Source organism: Strongylocentrotus purpuratus, unplaced genomic scaffold, assembly GCF_000002235.5.
Source record: "Strongylocentrotus purpuratus isolate Spur 01 unplaced genomic scaffold, Spur_5.0 spur5_scaffold_6, whole genome shotgun sequence".
Classification (NCBI taxonomy): Eukaryota; Metazoa; Echinodermata; class Echinoidea; order Camarodonta; family Strongylocentrotidae; genus Strongylocentrotus; species Strongylocentrotus purpuratus.
The window spans coordinates 39,134,657-39,151,937 of record NW_022145612.1 but is presented as its reverse complement, the minus strand read 5'-3'; the positions used below and the strand labels follow the sequence as shown (position 1 = coordinate 39,151,937).

General features: G+C 39.2%; 1 protein-coding gene across 2 annotated transcripts; it reads left to right on the top strand.

Annotated features, from left to right (window-relative positions):
- The first annotated feature begins 2,181 nt into the window (after positions 1–2,181).
- Positions 2,182–15,640, top strand: LOC115918316 (scavenger receptor cysteine-rich domain-containing group B protein-like). Of its 2 annotated transcripts, XM_030973168.1 has the most exons (7): positions 2,182–2,281; positions 4,420–4,743; positions 4,896–5,225; positions 5,393–5,722; positions 6,270–6,596; positions 8,405–8,731; positions 14,560–15,640. In XM_030973168.1, the coding sequence occupies exons 1-7, from the start codon at positions 2,182–2,184 to the stop codon at positions 15,102–15,104; spliced, it is 2,283 nt and encodes a 760-aa protein (XP_030829028.1). In that variant the 3' UTR covers positions 15,105–15,640. The 2 variants fall into 2 exon arrangements, with proteins under 2 accessions (XP_030829028.1, XP_030829029.1); XM_030973169.1 differs by lacking the exon at positions 5,393–5,722.
- The last annotated feature ends 1,641 nt before the right edge of the window (positions 15,641–17,281 follow it).

Genomic DNA, 17,281 nt, shown 5'->3' with positions numbered 1-17,281 from the left:
TATTAGTTATCTAACATCGAAAGTATGTCATACCTCGTTTACACCGACAAGACCGACATCACACCGACATCACACCGACATCACACCGACATCACACCGAACGAAAATATTACATTATATATGCATATATGGCCCCAAATCGGTCGGTTTGGAGTCGATGCGGTACCGTTTGGTTTTATCGAGTGACTATAGGAACCGTTTAAATTAAATAAAGCTCATCAAATAGTACTATTTATTACAAAACAATCGACAATCAAAAGTTGAGTAAGCATTTAAAGCTTATCTGCCATACTTTACAGGAGGGATTAGAGCGCCCTCATCAACTCAGCTCTCAGTTAACATAAGAAAAAGAGGATCATGGGGGACCAATGGTCACCGATTATGCATTGTTTGTTATATAGAGGGCGCAAGTAGCTACAAGTAGTGCAGTGGGCCTTTAAGTTAATTGCTCACTTAACCATAACATGTTGATGGGATATGTTGGGTTGGGACATACATGTGTGTGTGTGTGTGCGCGCGCGCGCGTGATCTTTTACAGACGTTTATCAATCGGATATGATTATTCAAGTCTGGGGACCGACCTTTAACGTCACTATCCGAAAGACCTGGAACAAAGCCTGTTCTTTTATATGTTGTCTTTAAACCCCACTGCACTACTTATAGCTAATTGCGCACTCTATATAGCCAACAATGACAAATCGGTGACCAGTGGTCCCCCATTGAGGAGATAACCACCTATCAGTGACCTTGCAGGGAGGTCTAATCCCTCCTGGCCAAACTAGTGCAGCTAGTTGATAGGCATAAATGATCAGAGTATGAACATTTCCAAGCCTTTTCACGACTCTCAACTTTGCTGATACCAGCTAGTCAGAGCAAAAGCCGATTCTTGTCAAGGCTGTATTAAGTATTTTGCACTCTTTCTACAAAAAATATTTTTGCTCATTCAAGCGTAAAATACATTGTCAAATTTAATGATGACTCAGAGATCATAAAGTATGGAAATTCCCTGATTTTTTTTTGCTTCAAATAATTAGTTGAAAGACTTTTACCAACTATAAGCTTTTTGAGACGCAATTATTGTACACGATTTATACAGACATTGACTCTCGAAAAGTAAAGAGCTTTAGAAAAAAGTTTGATGCTTTAATTTGTATGAAAAACAACAACAGCAACGAAAATTGAATGCAATCTATTATCAAATTTGAAAAAGATATGAGGAAAGGAAAGGAAAGAAAATAAAATGTCAAGAAAAGCATGAAATGATAACAATAAATGAAAGCAAAAATGGACAAACTCTTTCATCAGATGGCTATAGGAAAGACGGGACAAATAAACACACGACTGAATATTTCGTAAAGAAAAAATGTCAACAATATCAGAAAATTAATGAATGATCGATGAGCTATTGGGAATAATCATTTATCAATTAGTTTGAAAACAAGAATTTAGGCAATTAAGGTGTCATCTGTGTTACCTGAAGGGATTGGATGTGTGTGAGAGAGAGATAGAGTTAAATGAGCTTGCTCTTCTAAAATCTCAATGATCATAATAAAGCATCGAAAATTTTATTTTGAAAGGATCCACTGACTCACTGACTTGCCCTAAGAAAAATGATGTTCAAGTATTTATTTCTAGATATCATATTCCAATCGCTACAATTATGACGCGATATTTTGTAGTTAAAATATTTAAAAAAATATTATTGTTGACAATCCCTCGCTGCTTACAATGCCTGCATGCATTTACATATCTTTTCGATGATGGGTAATTAAAATGGATGCGTTTCAGAGCGGTTGTGTCTCAATAACCTATGATAGAGTATGCCGTTATCTCTTTCTCTCGATCTAACCATAGACGTAATAGATCTAACCGACACACCCTATGAACTGATGACCATGCACGGTCATCCTTAACGTACGCGTACTGCCCAAATAAGTTACGTAATGCAGGTCTTTTGTTTGCTCTCTATACATACTCGCTGTATACCGGGATGATTCACTTGGTAATAAACTGCACAAAACCACCAAATAAAACTATATTGAGACAGCGTAATATATCGTCGTGAAGGAATCGATTTGTAAAGCGCCTTACGAGAATACACAGCTCGCGCTGTACTGAATATAAAGCTTGTCGTAAGCCGTACTGCATTTTTGGAAGAGACATATTTTTATATAAAGAAATATGGATCAACATGTGTGGATGAAATTATTGACCACCCTTACATTTCTCTTCCTCTCGTCGTCTAAACTCTTTGAAACAGTTCTTTCTCAGGGAGAATATGGTATGTGTCTTTTGATTGTCGTATAATATACAAGTGGCTATTACATGTCTAGCTATTTAAAATAAGATAGCGATCTAGCTATAGGGAAACAGCTATAGGTAGCCTATTTCAAATTGTCGTGACATATATAGTAGTTCTTTCATTTCACCTTTTACATTGAAATGTTGAGCAAATATAACGTCTTCTGGCAAAATATTAGTCTCTATTTATCGCTCCTTACCCCGGTTAAATGCCCACTGCACTACTGGTAGCTACTTGCGCCCTCTATATAACAAACAATGCCTAATCGGTGACCATTGGTCCCCCATGATCCTCTTTTTCTTATGTTAACTGAGAGCTGAGTTGATGAGATAACCACCTGTCCAGTGACCTTGCAGAGCGGTCTAATCCCTCCTGTAAACTACGGCAGATAAGCTTTAACATGCATGGATATCTAATGTGCTTGAGAGTTAAAAGATGTTCTATTTCAAGCCTTGTTGTCGCTGCATGTTGTTGCTGTCATCATCATAATCACCGCCATTATTATTAATTATTATAATTATTATTAGTAGTAATAATAGTTGTAATAGTAAATAGTAGTTAAAGTCATATTTTTAGTAGTATATTTTCATCATCATCATCATCATTATCATGATCATGATCATTGTTGTTATTTGTATCATTAGCATTATCATTAATGATAGTAATAATATTAACAATAATAAAACAACAATTTTATTATTATTATTATTATTATTTTAATTATTGCTATTACTTTTATGAATATCATTAGTAGTAGTAGTAGTAATAGTAGGCGTAGTAATTTTGTAGTAGCACAAGCAGTTTTATTTTCATCATCATCATCATACCATGACGCCACTGAGCCATTTGTAATGTCGAGTCGGTTTAATAGTAATGGTGATGACGATGATGATGAGACAACAACAGTACAAACAAACAATTAATCTTGCTATTACTTCGATAATATCATCTTGGTCAACTCTTTATCTTATTGGAACAAAAATGCTGGAATAATATTCCCAATGATAATTCAAGAAAAGCCTATACTCTATCACTTTACAAACGAAAATTTAAAACGCCTTCCACATAATTATTTGAATCACAAAGTAATGTACCTGTATGACCATTTGTACTAACCCTAAATTATCACGTTGGAAAGTGTATGTCTTCATATTATATAGTTTTGTTTTATCACTTCATTCTTTTGATTTGATTTGTCGTGAAGTTACATAATTGTTGTTATTGATATATATTTTCTCCCTCGATCTTGGACCTTTAGCAATCCTCCATATACTCCAATTAGAATTATGATAATATTCTATGCACAGTCATTTTCATTTAGTGCGTATGAAGTTTGTTTGATATTTTAATGACTTTTATCATAATTATCTTCAATGTATGTTTCCCCAAATGTGAATTGCATCATTAAATTGTTTAATATTTTTATGAGTAATATTGCAATGAATGAATTTGAAATTGACTTGAATAGAAGACTTGAATAGTAGAGGTGTTGTGGTCTAGTGGATAAGTCACCCGACTGCAGATCACAAGGTACGGGGTTCGAGCCCCGCCTAATGTCCTTGGTAAGACGTTAATCTACATTTGCCACTCTCCACCAGGTGTTAAATAGGTAGGATGCGAAAGTTAATGTGGTTGGATGAGCAAGTGTGCGCTTGTAAAATGGCGACTGGCCGGAATGCTTCCCAGGGAGTGAAGAATGTGCAAAAATTGTGTGCGAGTAAGCCTGAGTCCGCTGACCTCAAATCGTGGATGAACGCGTTCTCAAATTTGGCCTGACGACGAGAGACGACCCGACGCAAATCGCCGAAATGACGTTATATCTTTGACGTCGCGTCTATGTGGACGTGACAAACGAAAAACACCTGTAAAGCGCTTAGACATATCGTTGTACCGATGCATTAGGCGCTATATAAAAGCGGAATATTATTATTATATTATATTAAAAAAACACGATACAAAATAAGAGTGAACCTTTCCATAGTGGAAGATTAGAGTTGTATTCGACTTGGAGTTGGAAGACATCAAATACACGGTTTTGTCCACATTGTGAACTTTTTGAGTGTGCTTATCTCTGTGATTCTTAACATGATTTGAATTTTAATGTCTTTTACAATCAGAGGGATCCGTAAGACTCGTAAATGGCGGAAAAGCAAATGAGGGGCGGATTGAGATCTACCACTCCGGGGAGTGGGGTACTATATGTGACGATGGCTGGGATTTGAATGATGGCGCGGTCGCTTGCCGACAGCTGGGTTACTCTGGAGTCGACCAGGTTTACAGCTCTTCCTATTTTGGAGAAGGGTATGGAAGTATCTGGCTGGATGACGTTCAGTGCAGTGGCACGGAGGCCCTACTGACTCAATGCTCAAACACTGGCTGGGGAATACACAACTGTGGTCATTCAGAGGATGCCGGAGTAACGTGCTTACCTAATGATGCCGGTAAGTTGAAATGAACAACAATTCATATGACCATAGATGCTGCTTCAATGAATATATCATCTGAAATTTGCCATGTGTGCCTCACTTATAATTTTTTGTAACTATGTGATGCTTAACATGATATGGATTTAAATGTCCTTATATATATATAGAACCAGAGGGATCCATAAGACTCATTAACGGTGGAGCAGCAAATGAGGGGCGGATTGAGATCTACCACTCGGGTGAGTGGGGTACTATATGTGATGATGGCTGGGATTTGAATGATGGCGCGGTCGCTTGCCGACAACTGGGTTACTCTGGAGTCGACCAGGTTTACAGCTCTTCCTATTTTGAAGAAGGGTATGGAAGTATCTGGCTGGATGACGTGCAGTGCAGTGGCACAGAGGCCCTACTGACTCAATGCTCAAACACTGGCTGGGGAAGACACAACTGTGGTCATTCAGAGGATGCCGGAGTAACGTGCTCACTTGATGATGCCGGTAAGTTGAAATGAACAACAAACTTTGAAGTCTCTCATCATATGACCATAGATGCTGCTTCAATGAATATATCATCTGAAATTTTCCATGTGTGCCTCACTTATAATTTTTTGTAACTTTGTGATGCTTAACATGATATGAATTTAAATGTCCTTATATTTATATAGAACCAGAGGGATCCATAAGACTCATTAACGGTGGAGCAGCAAATGAGGGGCGGATTGAGATCTACCACTCGGGGGAGTGGGGCACTATATGTGATGATGGCTGGGATTTGAATGATGGCGCGGTCGCTTGCCGACAGCTGGGTTACTCTGGAGTCGACCAGGTTTACAGCTCTTCCTATTTTGGAGAAGGGTATGGAAGTATCTGGCTGGATGACGTTCAGTGTAGTGGCACAGAGGCCCTACTGACTCAATGCTCAAACACTGGCTGGGGAAGACACAACTGTGGTCATTCAGAGGATGCCGGAGTAACGTGCTCACTTGATGATGCCGGTAAGTTGAAATGAACAACAAACTTTGAAGTCTCTCATTATATTGCATGATGCTGCTTCCATGAATATATCATCTGAAATTTTCCATGTGTGCCTCACTTATAATTTTTGTTAACTATGTGATGCTTAAAGGTAAATACCAGTTTTGGAAACGCCCCCCTCTCAAAAAATGAAATTGAAGCTCTTATTACCAATCATGTGAAAGAATATGTTTTGACTAATACGTGATCATACAAATTTTGCTGAGAAACCGCCTACTAATTGATATATTTGGTAAATTATTATATCTATTTGGACCTGATAGATATAACGCACGTGTCAAGCACATCTTTCTGTGTACAGTGCTTGTCACTTTACCAAGACTGGGCCAAGTTTCTTATCATTTTCGAGGATTCCAGAACCTTGCAGTACACACCAATACGTATATGCTAGATGATCAACCTTTTCTGATCGATTCCACAACGTTTCTTTCACAATGCAATCGCATGACCAGAACTGGTCTTTATTTTTAACATGATATGAGTTTAAATGTCCTTATATTTATATAGAATCAGAGGGATCCATAAGACTCATAAACGGTGGAACAGCAAATGAGGGTCGGATTGAGATCTACCACTCGGGTGAGTGGGGTACTATATGTGACGATGGCTGGGATTTGAACGATGGTGCGGTTGCTTGTCGACAGCTGGGTTACGCTGGAGTCGAACAGGTGTATGGTGCATCTGAATTTGGACAAGGGTACGGCAGAATCTGGCTTGATGACATTCAGTGTTACGGAGGAGAGCTGACATTGCCAGAATGTTCAAATGGCGGCTGGGGAATCACAAACTGTGGTCATTCAGATGATGCCGGAGTTACGTGCGCACTTCATGCCGGTAAGTTGATAAGAACAACAAACTACTAAGACTCTCATTGTATGACCATAGATCCCGCTTCCGTGAATATGTCATCTGAAATTTCCCATGTGTGTAACTTAATTTACATCACATTGTGGAGTGTGGTGGCACTCTAGCCTTGATGTGTGTATATAAGCTCAGTGTGTCACAGTGTAGAACAGAATCACAGTTTTATACCACACGTCATTTCTTAGATACAAAATTAATGTAGATTGCAATCAAACTGTGGAATGGAGGCATGGTGATATTCCAATTCCACGTCACCATGTGGTGTGAGAACACGCCATTACCACACATTTCAGAGACAGTAGCTTAATTAACCTGCATGTAAGCACAGCTTTAATTACTACACGCGCTCCACGTGCGTACAATGTGAATTCGTGATAAATTGATGGACACAGAGGACACATGAAAAATTCCTCTGAACGGCCATGCGTTATGGTTTACGGCATGGACAAACAGAGGATTCTTTTCTATTGGGGACCGGGGGAAAATGCAATGAATTATTGATAATTTATTACATTTTCTTTGGTTTTTTTTTCATTTGTGGGTGCTGCCTCCTACCCTAGCCCTCGCTGCGTACAGTCATGATTCAGTGGCAAAGCAATTGCCTCGTAACTGTGACTGGCACGTAGCCAGAGTTCGATGTTTTTTTTTTTTTGGGGGGGGGGGGGGCACATACATGTAATCGATCGAGGTAAAAAAAAAGGGGTCTAAAAAAATTCAACCGATCTTGGAAATTTTAGGGGGCACGTGCCCCCCGTGCCCCCCGTGGCTATGTGCCTGAACTGTGAAGCCCCCAGGATCAAAATCGTGTCGATATGTTACATTAGTGCCATTTTGTGAGGCATACTGTCATTTATGACTTAAGGGCGTAGGTCCCCTAGTTGATAAGTATAGTAGCATACATATGCTTTAGCAGTCACGCAAAACAAACACTCTTTAATTATTACTCAATAAAATCTGAGAATGTAAACTATTATCTAGATCTATTAGGAATAAATCATTCTATAAATTGGGGTAAAAAAGATTATTCCACCTTTATGACCAACAGTGTACATTTACAAAATATAATCCATTCATGCAAAGTAGATTAGATGATTGGATATATCAAGAATTTGAAGGTATGGTTATTAAATGTGATCTTTATCACCGCATCACTCTGCAATATCTAGTCTATATACGATAAAACTGACAACAAAAGGGAAAAGAATAAAACATACTATGGGAAATTCAATAATAGTCTTAGTAGAAATGCGGAATATGTTCAGATGATGGGCCCAGGCGCGGATCCACGGAGGGGGGGGGGGGGGGGGGGGGGGGGGGTGGGGGGGGGGGCGACACGGTTTTGATCCTGGGGCTCACAGTTACCAGGCAATTGATTTTCCTCTTATTCTCTTGCGATTATTGGCTTGGTTTGTTGAAGGTAACTTTGCCACAATTCTTTAGGAACTCGAGGTATGGATGGACACAAAGGAATTTAGAATTAAATATGAACCATATAAAGGCAATAGAAATAATATATAATAGCATGTGCATTCGAGTCAAAGGAAAATGTATATTAAACCATAAATTATTTGATAACAAATTTATAAACTTAAGCACTTTAAGCATCATTCTTTATAATTTTGTTAATTTGTAATTCCATTTAAGTTCACATTAATGATTATGCTTGTTAATGTTATGTTATGTTATCTTGTCAAATTATCATCTCTTGTCATGTTATATTAACTTGAAAAAGGAAGAAATAAAAAGGAACTAAAAAAAAATAATTATGACCAATACAGCTGAAGGGACAGTGCGTTTGGTGAACGGTCCTTCCACTTCTGAAGGACGCTTGGAGGTTTACCACAACGGCCAATGGGGGACCGTATGCGACGACGACTGGGACCACGAGAACAGCCAGGTGGTCTGTCGACAACTGGGGTTCGGCGGCCACGGGTTCTTCACCACCGGGCTCATGGGTTACGAAGAGGCTGTAGGACCAATCTGGCTGGACAATGTCGAGTGTTACGGGAATGAGGAGCGGCTGGTCTACTGTATATATCAAGACTGGGGATCAAACAACTGCGATCATACAGAAGATGTTGGAATACAGTGCACGCCTAATCATGGTAAAGGTTATTGCAATGACGACCTTCGCCATTGCCTTGTTTTCGTTCACATTCTGCCCCATTAATATTTGCAATGACGACCTTCGTCATTGCCTTGTTTTCGTTCACATTCTGCCCCATTAATATTCTCCTCCTTAGAGTTTTCCTTATCCTTATCGTCCGGAAATCCCATTCGTTTTGCACGTAGTGCTTGTGATTCCTAGTTAAGTGGTTTCCTCATGTCCTTTTCCTTTCAAATTTCATAGGCATAGTCTCTAACATCTCATCAAGGTCACTACATTCTTCGATTTTGGAAATCACTCATGCATGACCGTCCAGGCGCCATTTTGTCCGTTTCTGGTCCATTTTAAGGCCTTTATATCTTCCTTCCTATCTCCATTATCCTAGATCCTACAAACTTCTAACAAATTCCTCTAGATAGTCTAAGAGATGTTCTTTAATCTGCGATGCATAACCTGCCCTTCAAAATGCCATCTTCGTACTCAAAATTCAAATCTGAAACCGTCTCCGTCAAAAATCTCTCAAGTTCTTGAAAAATGGACCCCTAAATAATCTAAAACTGCCATAACTTTCTCATATAGATTCCGTTTTGTATTTAAATCTCACAGTATCTTTATCTTATAATTGCACATAGCCATGCCAAATTTCACGCTCCAATGGCTTTGCACAACATAAATAGCGCCCTCTAAAGTTCTGGGAATTGGCTTTCTCTCTGTGGCCGTATCTCCATAATGGCTTGGCAAACCCGTACCCTTTTTGGGATTTAGATACTTGAACATATGCCCTTTCCAGCCATATACAAAATTATATACCCTTTCACTGACCAAATTTGAGAAAATTGCCCTCCAAATTTGCCATTTTCAAGAAAATTCCGAAATAACTTCAACTTGCTCTAAAATGGCGATCGTTATACCTACATCAATGAAACTTGGCAGACATATGTATCCATATACGTGACAACTGTTTACAAAGTTTGGTAAAATTCGAATATGTCAGCACAAAGTTATCGCCAAAAATGATGAATTTACTATGGATTACGTAATAGCGCGTTCAATGCGCGCAATACATTGCGCGCAGTTAACAATGGTGTCAAACTGACCGCAATGAAGTGCCCTTTCGGATGATATCAAGTATAATATATGTTCACACAGAAAATTGTGAGTAAATCGCATTTGAACAATGGTCACTACACGAATTCCGCCGAGTTTCCGCCCGAACCTAGCACGTTTCGGCTATGACGTCATTTTTTCAGACTGCTTTTCGCCCCTTAAACGTCCTTTTTTTTCCTTGAAAATTTGCAGTGACATGCCGAGTTGCAATACGCAGGGCACCTCTTGGCCGGATTTTTGAAATTGGTCAAGGGGGCCATTTAAGACGCCATTTTGTCCTATAAATCTATTTTACATCACGTGTTTCGATAGGATTATCATAGAAAAAAAGAGAGTGGTTTACAATAACAACCATGAAATTCTCTTTCTAATGATACCAAATACGGCCCATAAAGAGACGTAAAGAGAGAGAGAAAAAACAATTTAACTCCGGTCATAATACAGATCCTGCACGTTTTCCGCCCATTCATTACACGCATTGTCTATGGGGCATATCGGGTTCACGCTTTTGGCCCCCAGAACGAACTTGATTGCAATGTCAAACATGCACCAAATCCCATTGGTTTGTGCACGCAGCTCTTGCGAGCCCTTTCTACGTTCTTTCCCCTATCCCAATTTCTTTCAAACTTCGTAGGCATAGTACCATCCCATCAAGGTCACTGTTGATGCCTTTCTTTCGCCCTACCTATTTCCAATATCACAGAAGCTACAGACTTCGTGCAAATTGCTCTGGATAGTCCGAGAGAAGCTCTCTCGTTTGACACGTAGAAACATGGCGTCATTGCACGCACATCGTTGTGATACGATTGCATTTCTAGTCTTATCCTGGTTTTCCTTATCGTCCGGATTTCCCATTCGTTTTGCACGTAGTACTTGTTATCACTAGTTAGGTGCTTTCCTCATGTCCTTTTCCTTTCAAATTTCGTAGACATCATCTCTAACATCTCATCCAGGTCACTACGATCTTCGATTTTCGAAATCACTCATGCATAACCGTCCAGGCGCCATTTTGTCCGTTTCTGGTCCATTTTAAGGCCTTTATTTCTTCCTTCCTATCTCCACTATCATAGATCCTACACATTTCTACCAAATTCCTCTAGATAGTCTAAGAGATGTTCTTTCATCTGCGACGTATAACCTGACCTTCAAAATACTATCTTCGTACTCAAAATTCAAATCTGAAACCGTCTCCGTCAACAATCTCTCAAATTCTTGAAAAATTGACCCGTAAATAATCTAAAACTGCCATAACTTTCTCATATAAATTCCGTTTTGTATTTAAATCTCACAGTATCTTTATCCCATAATTGCACATAGCCATGCCAAATTTCACGCTCCAATGGCTTTGCAAAACATAAATAGCGCCCTCTAAAGTTCTGGGAATTGGCTTTCTTTCTGCGGCCGTATCTCCATTATGGCTTGGCAGACCCGTACCCTTTTTTGGATTTAGATACTTAAAGTTATGCCCTTTCCAGCCATACTGACTGACTTTGCGAAAAATGCCCTCCAAATTCGCCTTTTTCAAGAAAATTGAGAAATAACTTCAACTTGCTCTAAATTGACGATCTTTATACCTACATCAATGAAACTTGGCAGACATATGTATCCATATACGTAACAACTGTCTGTCAAGTTTGGTAAAATTCGAAAGTGTCAGCGCAAAGTTACCGCCAAAAATGATGAATTTACTATGCATTACGTAATAGCGCGTTTAATGCGTGCAATACATTGCGCCAAGATAACAATGGTGTCAAACTGACCACAATGAAGTGCCCTTTCGAATGATACCAAGTATAGTATATGTTCACACAGAAAATTGTGAATAAATCGCATTTAAACAAAGGTCACTACACGAATTCCGCCGAGTTTCCGCCCGAATCTAACACGTATCGGCTTTGACGTCATTTTTTCAGACTGCTTTTCGCCCCTTAAACGTCCTTTTTTTTCCTTGAAAATTTGCAGTGACATGCCGAGTTGCAATACGCAGGGCACCTCTTGGCCGGATTTTTGAAATTGGTCAATGGGGCCATTTAAGACGCCATTTTGTCCTATAAAAATATTTACATCACGTGTTTCGATAGGATTATCATAGAAAAAAAGAGAGTTTTTTACAATAACAACCATGAAATCCTCTTTCTAATGATACCAAATAAGGGTACGGGTTTGCCAAGCCATTATGGAGATACGGCCACAAAGAGAAAGCCAATTCCCAGAACTTTAGAGGGCGCTATTTATGTTGTGCAAAGCCATTGGAGCGTGAAATTTGGCATGGCTATGTGCAATTATGAGATAAAGATACTGTGTGATTTAAATACAAAACGGAATCTATATGAGAAAGTTATGGCAGTTTTAGCTTATTTAGGGGTCCATTTTTCAAGAACTTGAGAGATTTTTGACGGAGTCGGTTTTAGATTTGAATTTCGAGTATGAAGATGGCATTTTGAAGGTCAAGTCATACGTCGCAGATGAAAGAACATCTCTCAGACTATCTAGAGGAATTTGTTAGAAGTTTGTAGGATCTAGGATAGTGGAGATAGGAAGGAAGATATAAAGGCCTTAAAATGGACCAGAAACAGACAAAATGGCGCCTGGACGGTCATGCATGAGCGATTTCCAAAATCGAAGAATGTAGTGACCTTGATGAGATGTTAGAGACTATGCCTATGAAATTTGAAAGGAAAAGGACATGAGAAAAGCACCTAACTAGGAATCACAAACACTACGTGCAAAACGAATGCGATTTCCTGACGATAAGGATAAGGAAAACACGGATAAGTATATTAATGGGGCAGAATGTGAACGAAAACAAGGCAATGACGAAGGTCGTCATTGCAATGACGAACATGCACCAAATTCCATTGGTTTTTGCACACAGTGCTTGCGAGCCCTTTCTAGGTTCTTTCCCCTATCCCAATTTCTTTCAAACTTCGTAGGCATAGTCACTACCATCCCATCAAGGTCACTGTTGAGGCCTTTATTTCGCCCTACCTATCTCCAATATTACAGAAGCTACAGACTTCGTACAAATTGCTCTGGATAGTCCGAGAGAAGCTCTTTCGTTTGACACGTAGAAACATGGCGTCATTGCACGCACATCGTTGCATTTCTAGTTCCTCTTCTTCTTGTTATTATGTATTGGCGTCACCTGCGACTGAGAGCCGAAAAGCGAACTGAATCACTGATAACGCTTGGGTCTCTCCTCCCGGTACAACTGGTCCGGGGTGTACAGGTGGACCACGACACCAGGGTTTCCCCTACTCTTATACGAAAAGTACAGTGTGTTCTTAATGTGCAAAGGTACACGATGACTCTTCTCTACACTTGGCTCCATTTAACGTCCTATCCGAGGGTAGATGTAAGGATGCTCACATGTAGCTATAATTATGTGCTCCTGCGTGTGCGACAGTCGCTAAGATTAGAGTTGTAGATGGGTATGGGGTTATGACCCGCCCCCCCCCCCCCCACTCAGTGTTATTTAGGGTACTCATATGCGTGTTCCCTTCTTTTGAAAACTGCCCCTAAGTCCGGTGTGTAAAGTCAATTTTGTGTATGTACGAGCCGGACTTTGGTGCGTGAAAACTTTACCGGACATTTTGGTAACACGCATGCGGTCATTCCGACCCCGGAGTGGGGGCCGGGGGTTATGAGTAGTGATAGTACTGTGGTATAAATTGGTGTAGGCTCTTGATCGACTCATATGCTAGAGGTTCTCGGTTTGATCAACACACTCGTTGCAAACATCCTTAGGCAAGTTTATTTTGCCTAAATATAACCCTCTCTAAATTGGTACCTATCAATGCTTGGGTAATAATAATTGCAGGGCCCACAGGAATTAAAAATAAAGACCAGTTATGGTCATGCGATTGCATTGTGAAAGAAACGTTGTGGAATCGATCAGGAAAGGTTGATCATCTAGCATATAAGTATTGGTGTGTACTGCAAGGTTCTGGAATCATCAAAATGATAAGAAATTTGGCCCAGTCTTCGTAAAGTTACAAGCATTGTACACAGAAAGATGTATATGGGACTACGCACACGTGCGCGACACGTGCGTTTATCTCTCACACACCATTAGATAAACTAATTTATCAAATATATCAATTAGTACGTGGTTTCCCGGCAACATTTTTATCATCATGTATTTTAGTCAAAACATACTCTTTCACATGATTGGTAATAAGAGCTTCCATTTCATTTTTTGAAATTGGGGCGTTTCCAAACACTGGTCTTTACCTTTAAGAGCGGTGTTGATAATGATGTGGCTCACCTGGATAAATAAGACTCAATCAAAAAATAAAAGTATTAGTGGTCGGTCCAGGTTCTAGAATCGGTTTGTGCAGGATATTGACCACGGAGCAACTGTTACCGGAGTAGTTGTCAGACACAACCTTTTCACTATTTCAAAGGGGAAATAGTCCTGATAAAATAGTGATTTTGTAATGATTCAAAAACATTTTACACAGAAATTTTCTTGTTATCTTGTGTCATATTGATGACGAAACCTCACTGAAGAGTAAAAGGACACAACAGACGGAAAAAATTATGTTTGATAGCCTACGAAATAACAGTCATGTTACTGGTCTTGCATTTTCAAACCTGCCAATCGGATTAGAGATATCACAGTAACTGCATGGTACAAATCTAGCTCTAGACCGATTGTAATCAATATTTTGTTATCATTGTCACATCCATTTCCTCAATTTTTTGTTGTTGTTGTAGGTAACGGCCTCTCAGGTTGGGAAATAGCTGGAATCGTCATTGGATCATTAGTGGGATTGTTCTTTTTCTATCAGTGCTGCCTGAAGAAAAACACCTCAAAACCTCCCTCACCAGAACCCGGTGCAAATACGGAAAACCCTTCAGGTGATGTAGCTGGAGAAGGAACAGAGGACTTTGGTGACGTACCAAGAGAGAGTATAAGAGAATTAGCCCTGACCCACATAGGTGATCCAAACTCGAGCCTACCGGACGTTCCACCACCAGCGTATGAAGACATCGGGAAGTTCACGTCCTTCAATATGCCGGGATCGGGAGGGTTCTATTCGCCACCAACGTCTGCGGCATTCCACCTACCTCCAAGCCAACCTTATCCACCGTCCACCGCGCCCTATCCCCCTGTATCCTACGTAGCGTACCCACCACCACCACCACCACCACCACCACTACCATCATCAACCGCATGTGTTTCCACTGTTGCGTACCCGTACCATTCGGGTGGTTCAAGGATACCATCTGCACCCCCTGGATTACCTCCAGCAAGCTAAAACACTAAATCTATTTTTATAAATGTATCTTATACCGGGATTTTATACTCAAGATCAATGCTCCTCCTCGATAAAGACTTCCACACATGTTTTCAGGAGACGTCCGTTCATCAGTAGTGCGAATCAAGCCGTTTAGGGGTGCCGATCGAATTCATGTTGTCCGCAGGGAGAGAGGGAGAGAGAGAGAGAGAGAGAGAGGGGGGGGGGGACGACGAGGATCTCAGTACGGAATGCATACTTTTAAAGAACAAGGTCATCGGGCTGGGTGGAATATTAATTTTTCTCCCTTTATCCCCTTTTTTTCAATTAGGGGAAGGGGAAGGGGGCGATGTCACCTGTGCTCCCAAAGCTGTACCACTGATTCAGCATAATATTTCATCATAATTGTTAGGGTTACCCATGCATGTCGGTTGATGTCAACCTCGATTCCTATATTATACTTTACTACGACTAGTATTTTCCATGTTGAATAAACTATCACAATTTGTCTTTTAATCCTTTTTAGTTTTGGTCCGTTATCCGACGTCTTTTTTAAAAAAAAATTAAAAGTTTAAGACAATCGTTGAAAAATATTGGGATTTTTTTAAATGAAGAAAGATTCAAAAGCAAGAAGTGGTATTCAACAAATCTCTGATCAATTTCTATGCATTCATTCCTCAGTGATGAAAACTTATTTTCTGTTATCTTGCTCAAGTTCTCATCACAAAGGGTTATGAATCATATTTGTGCAAAATCATGAGACGGAAATCATAATTTTGTTAGCAAAAAACAAAATCTGACGCTAACAATACAGTTTTTATTGCTATTACTTAATATTAGTCGTCTAATCGCTTGCATTTTAGCATCATGGATCGAAATCCGAGATAACTCGTACTATATCAACATCATACTTCCCCCTTCAATGTGTGTGCATTAATGATTGCATTATGAATTATTAGTTCTAAATGTGGGTTATCAATCCCTGCGATTTGTTTAATAATGACTCGTGTATACCGTAGGTCTGTAGGATGTATTTATGTATTTATATCGGATAGTGTTTGCTAGATTTCATTAAGTTTTTACTCAAACACCACAAAGATTACAACTCTATATTGGTAGATTCATGCTCTAGTTATCAACTTTCACTTATTTAATTTAATTAATCGTTGAAACCTAACATAATTTTGTACGTCATATGATTATTTCAGAAAATGGAAAAAACAAAATTCTGGCATCGGGGGCAATTTTCAACCGAGCATTTTGAAACAAAAGTTAATTCCGAGATTCGATATTCTATTTCTCATATCATTATTTTGCAAACAGAAACAAATTTCCCCAATAGCGGGCAATTCGACCTGCACCAGAGAACTTTGTAATTACCAATCGTGATTCGTGGTGGTAGGTCTATGGTGTAACTAATACGAGAAATGTATGATTAAGTAGTGTCTTAACGATGATATTATATTGTCTGAATAAAGAGTCACAATATTCATGTTCATGTTCATTCAAGATCATGTTCTAATTGGACTTTGAGTTGAAGTAATTCTGTGATGTAAGCCCCTAATTACATCACAGAATTACTTCAACTCAAAGTCCAATCACACAGTCGTAGCCTGCGCAGTTCCACAGATAAATTATTGTTTCAGATTCCCCATGGCAAAACTAAAGTAACTCTTGGGGACCGTGCTTTTGCTATTGCTGCCCCCAAACTATGGATAGCTTGCCAATAGAAATACGAAGCACTCCATCTCTCAATGTTTTTAAATCCAATTTAAAAACTTATTTCTTCAACTGAGTGATCTTATTTTGTAGAATTTAGTAAAAAGGAGCTCTTAACCAGCGCAGCTGAATATATTTTGTATAAAAGCTGCGCTATATAAATTTATTATTATCATTATTATTATTATTATTAAATGTATATTGCTATTTTACGTTAGCCGGATACTATTTTTCTTCTGATATGATAACTTTTGTTGTAATGTTAAAATGAAAGATTATATATTTGAAAGTACAACTTTAAAAATTGGCTCTGACTATTTTTTCAAGTTATCAAAGTGATTAAGATAATACGTGAATAGTGTGTGAGCGTGTTTGTGCGCGTGGGTGGAGATGGGTGTGTACTATTTACAGGGCAATCCCACTTTTGTAATATTAAGTTCATTTGTCTGAAAGCCCCACTGTCCTACTTGTAGCTACTT

Coding starts and splice junctions, on each gene's coding strand:
- LOC115918316 (XM_030973168.1), top strand. CDS start 2,182: ATGGATCAACATGTGTGGATGAAATTATTGACCACCCTTACATTTCTC. Junction 4,744..4,895: donor GTGCTTACCTAATGATGCCG/GTAAGTTGAAAT, acceptor ATATATATATAG/AACCAGAGGGATCCATAAGA. Junction 6,597..8,404: donor TACGTGCGCACTTCATGCCG/GTAAGTTGATAA, acceptor TGACCAATACAG/CTGAAGGGACAGTGCGTTTG.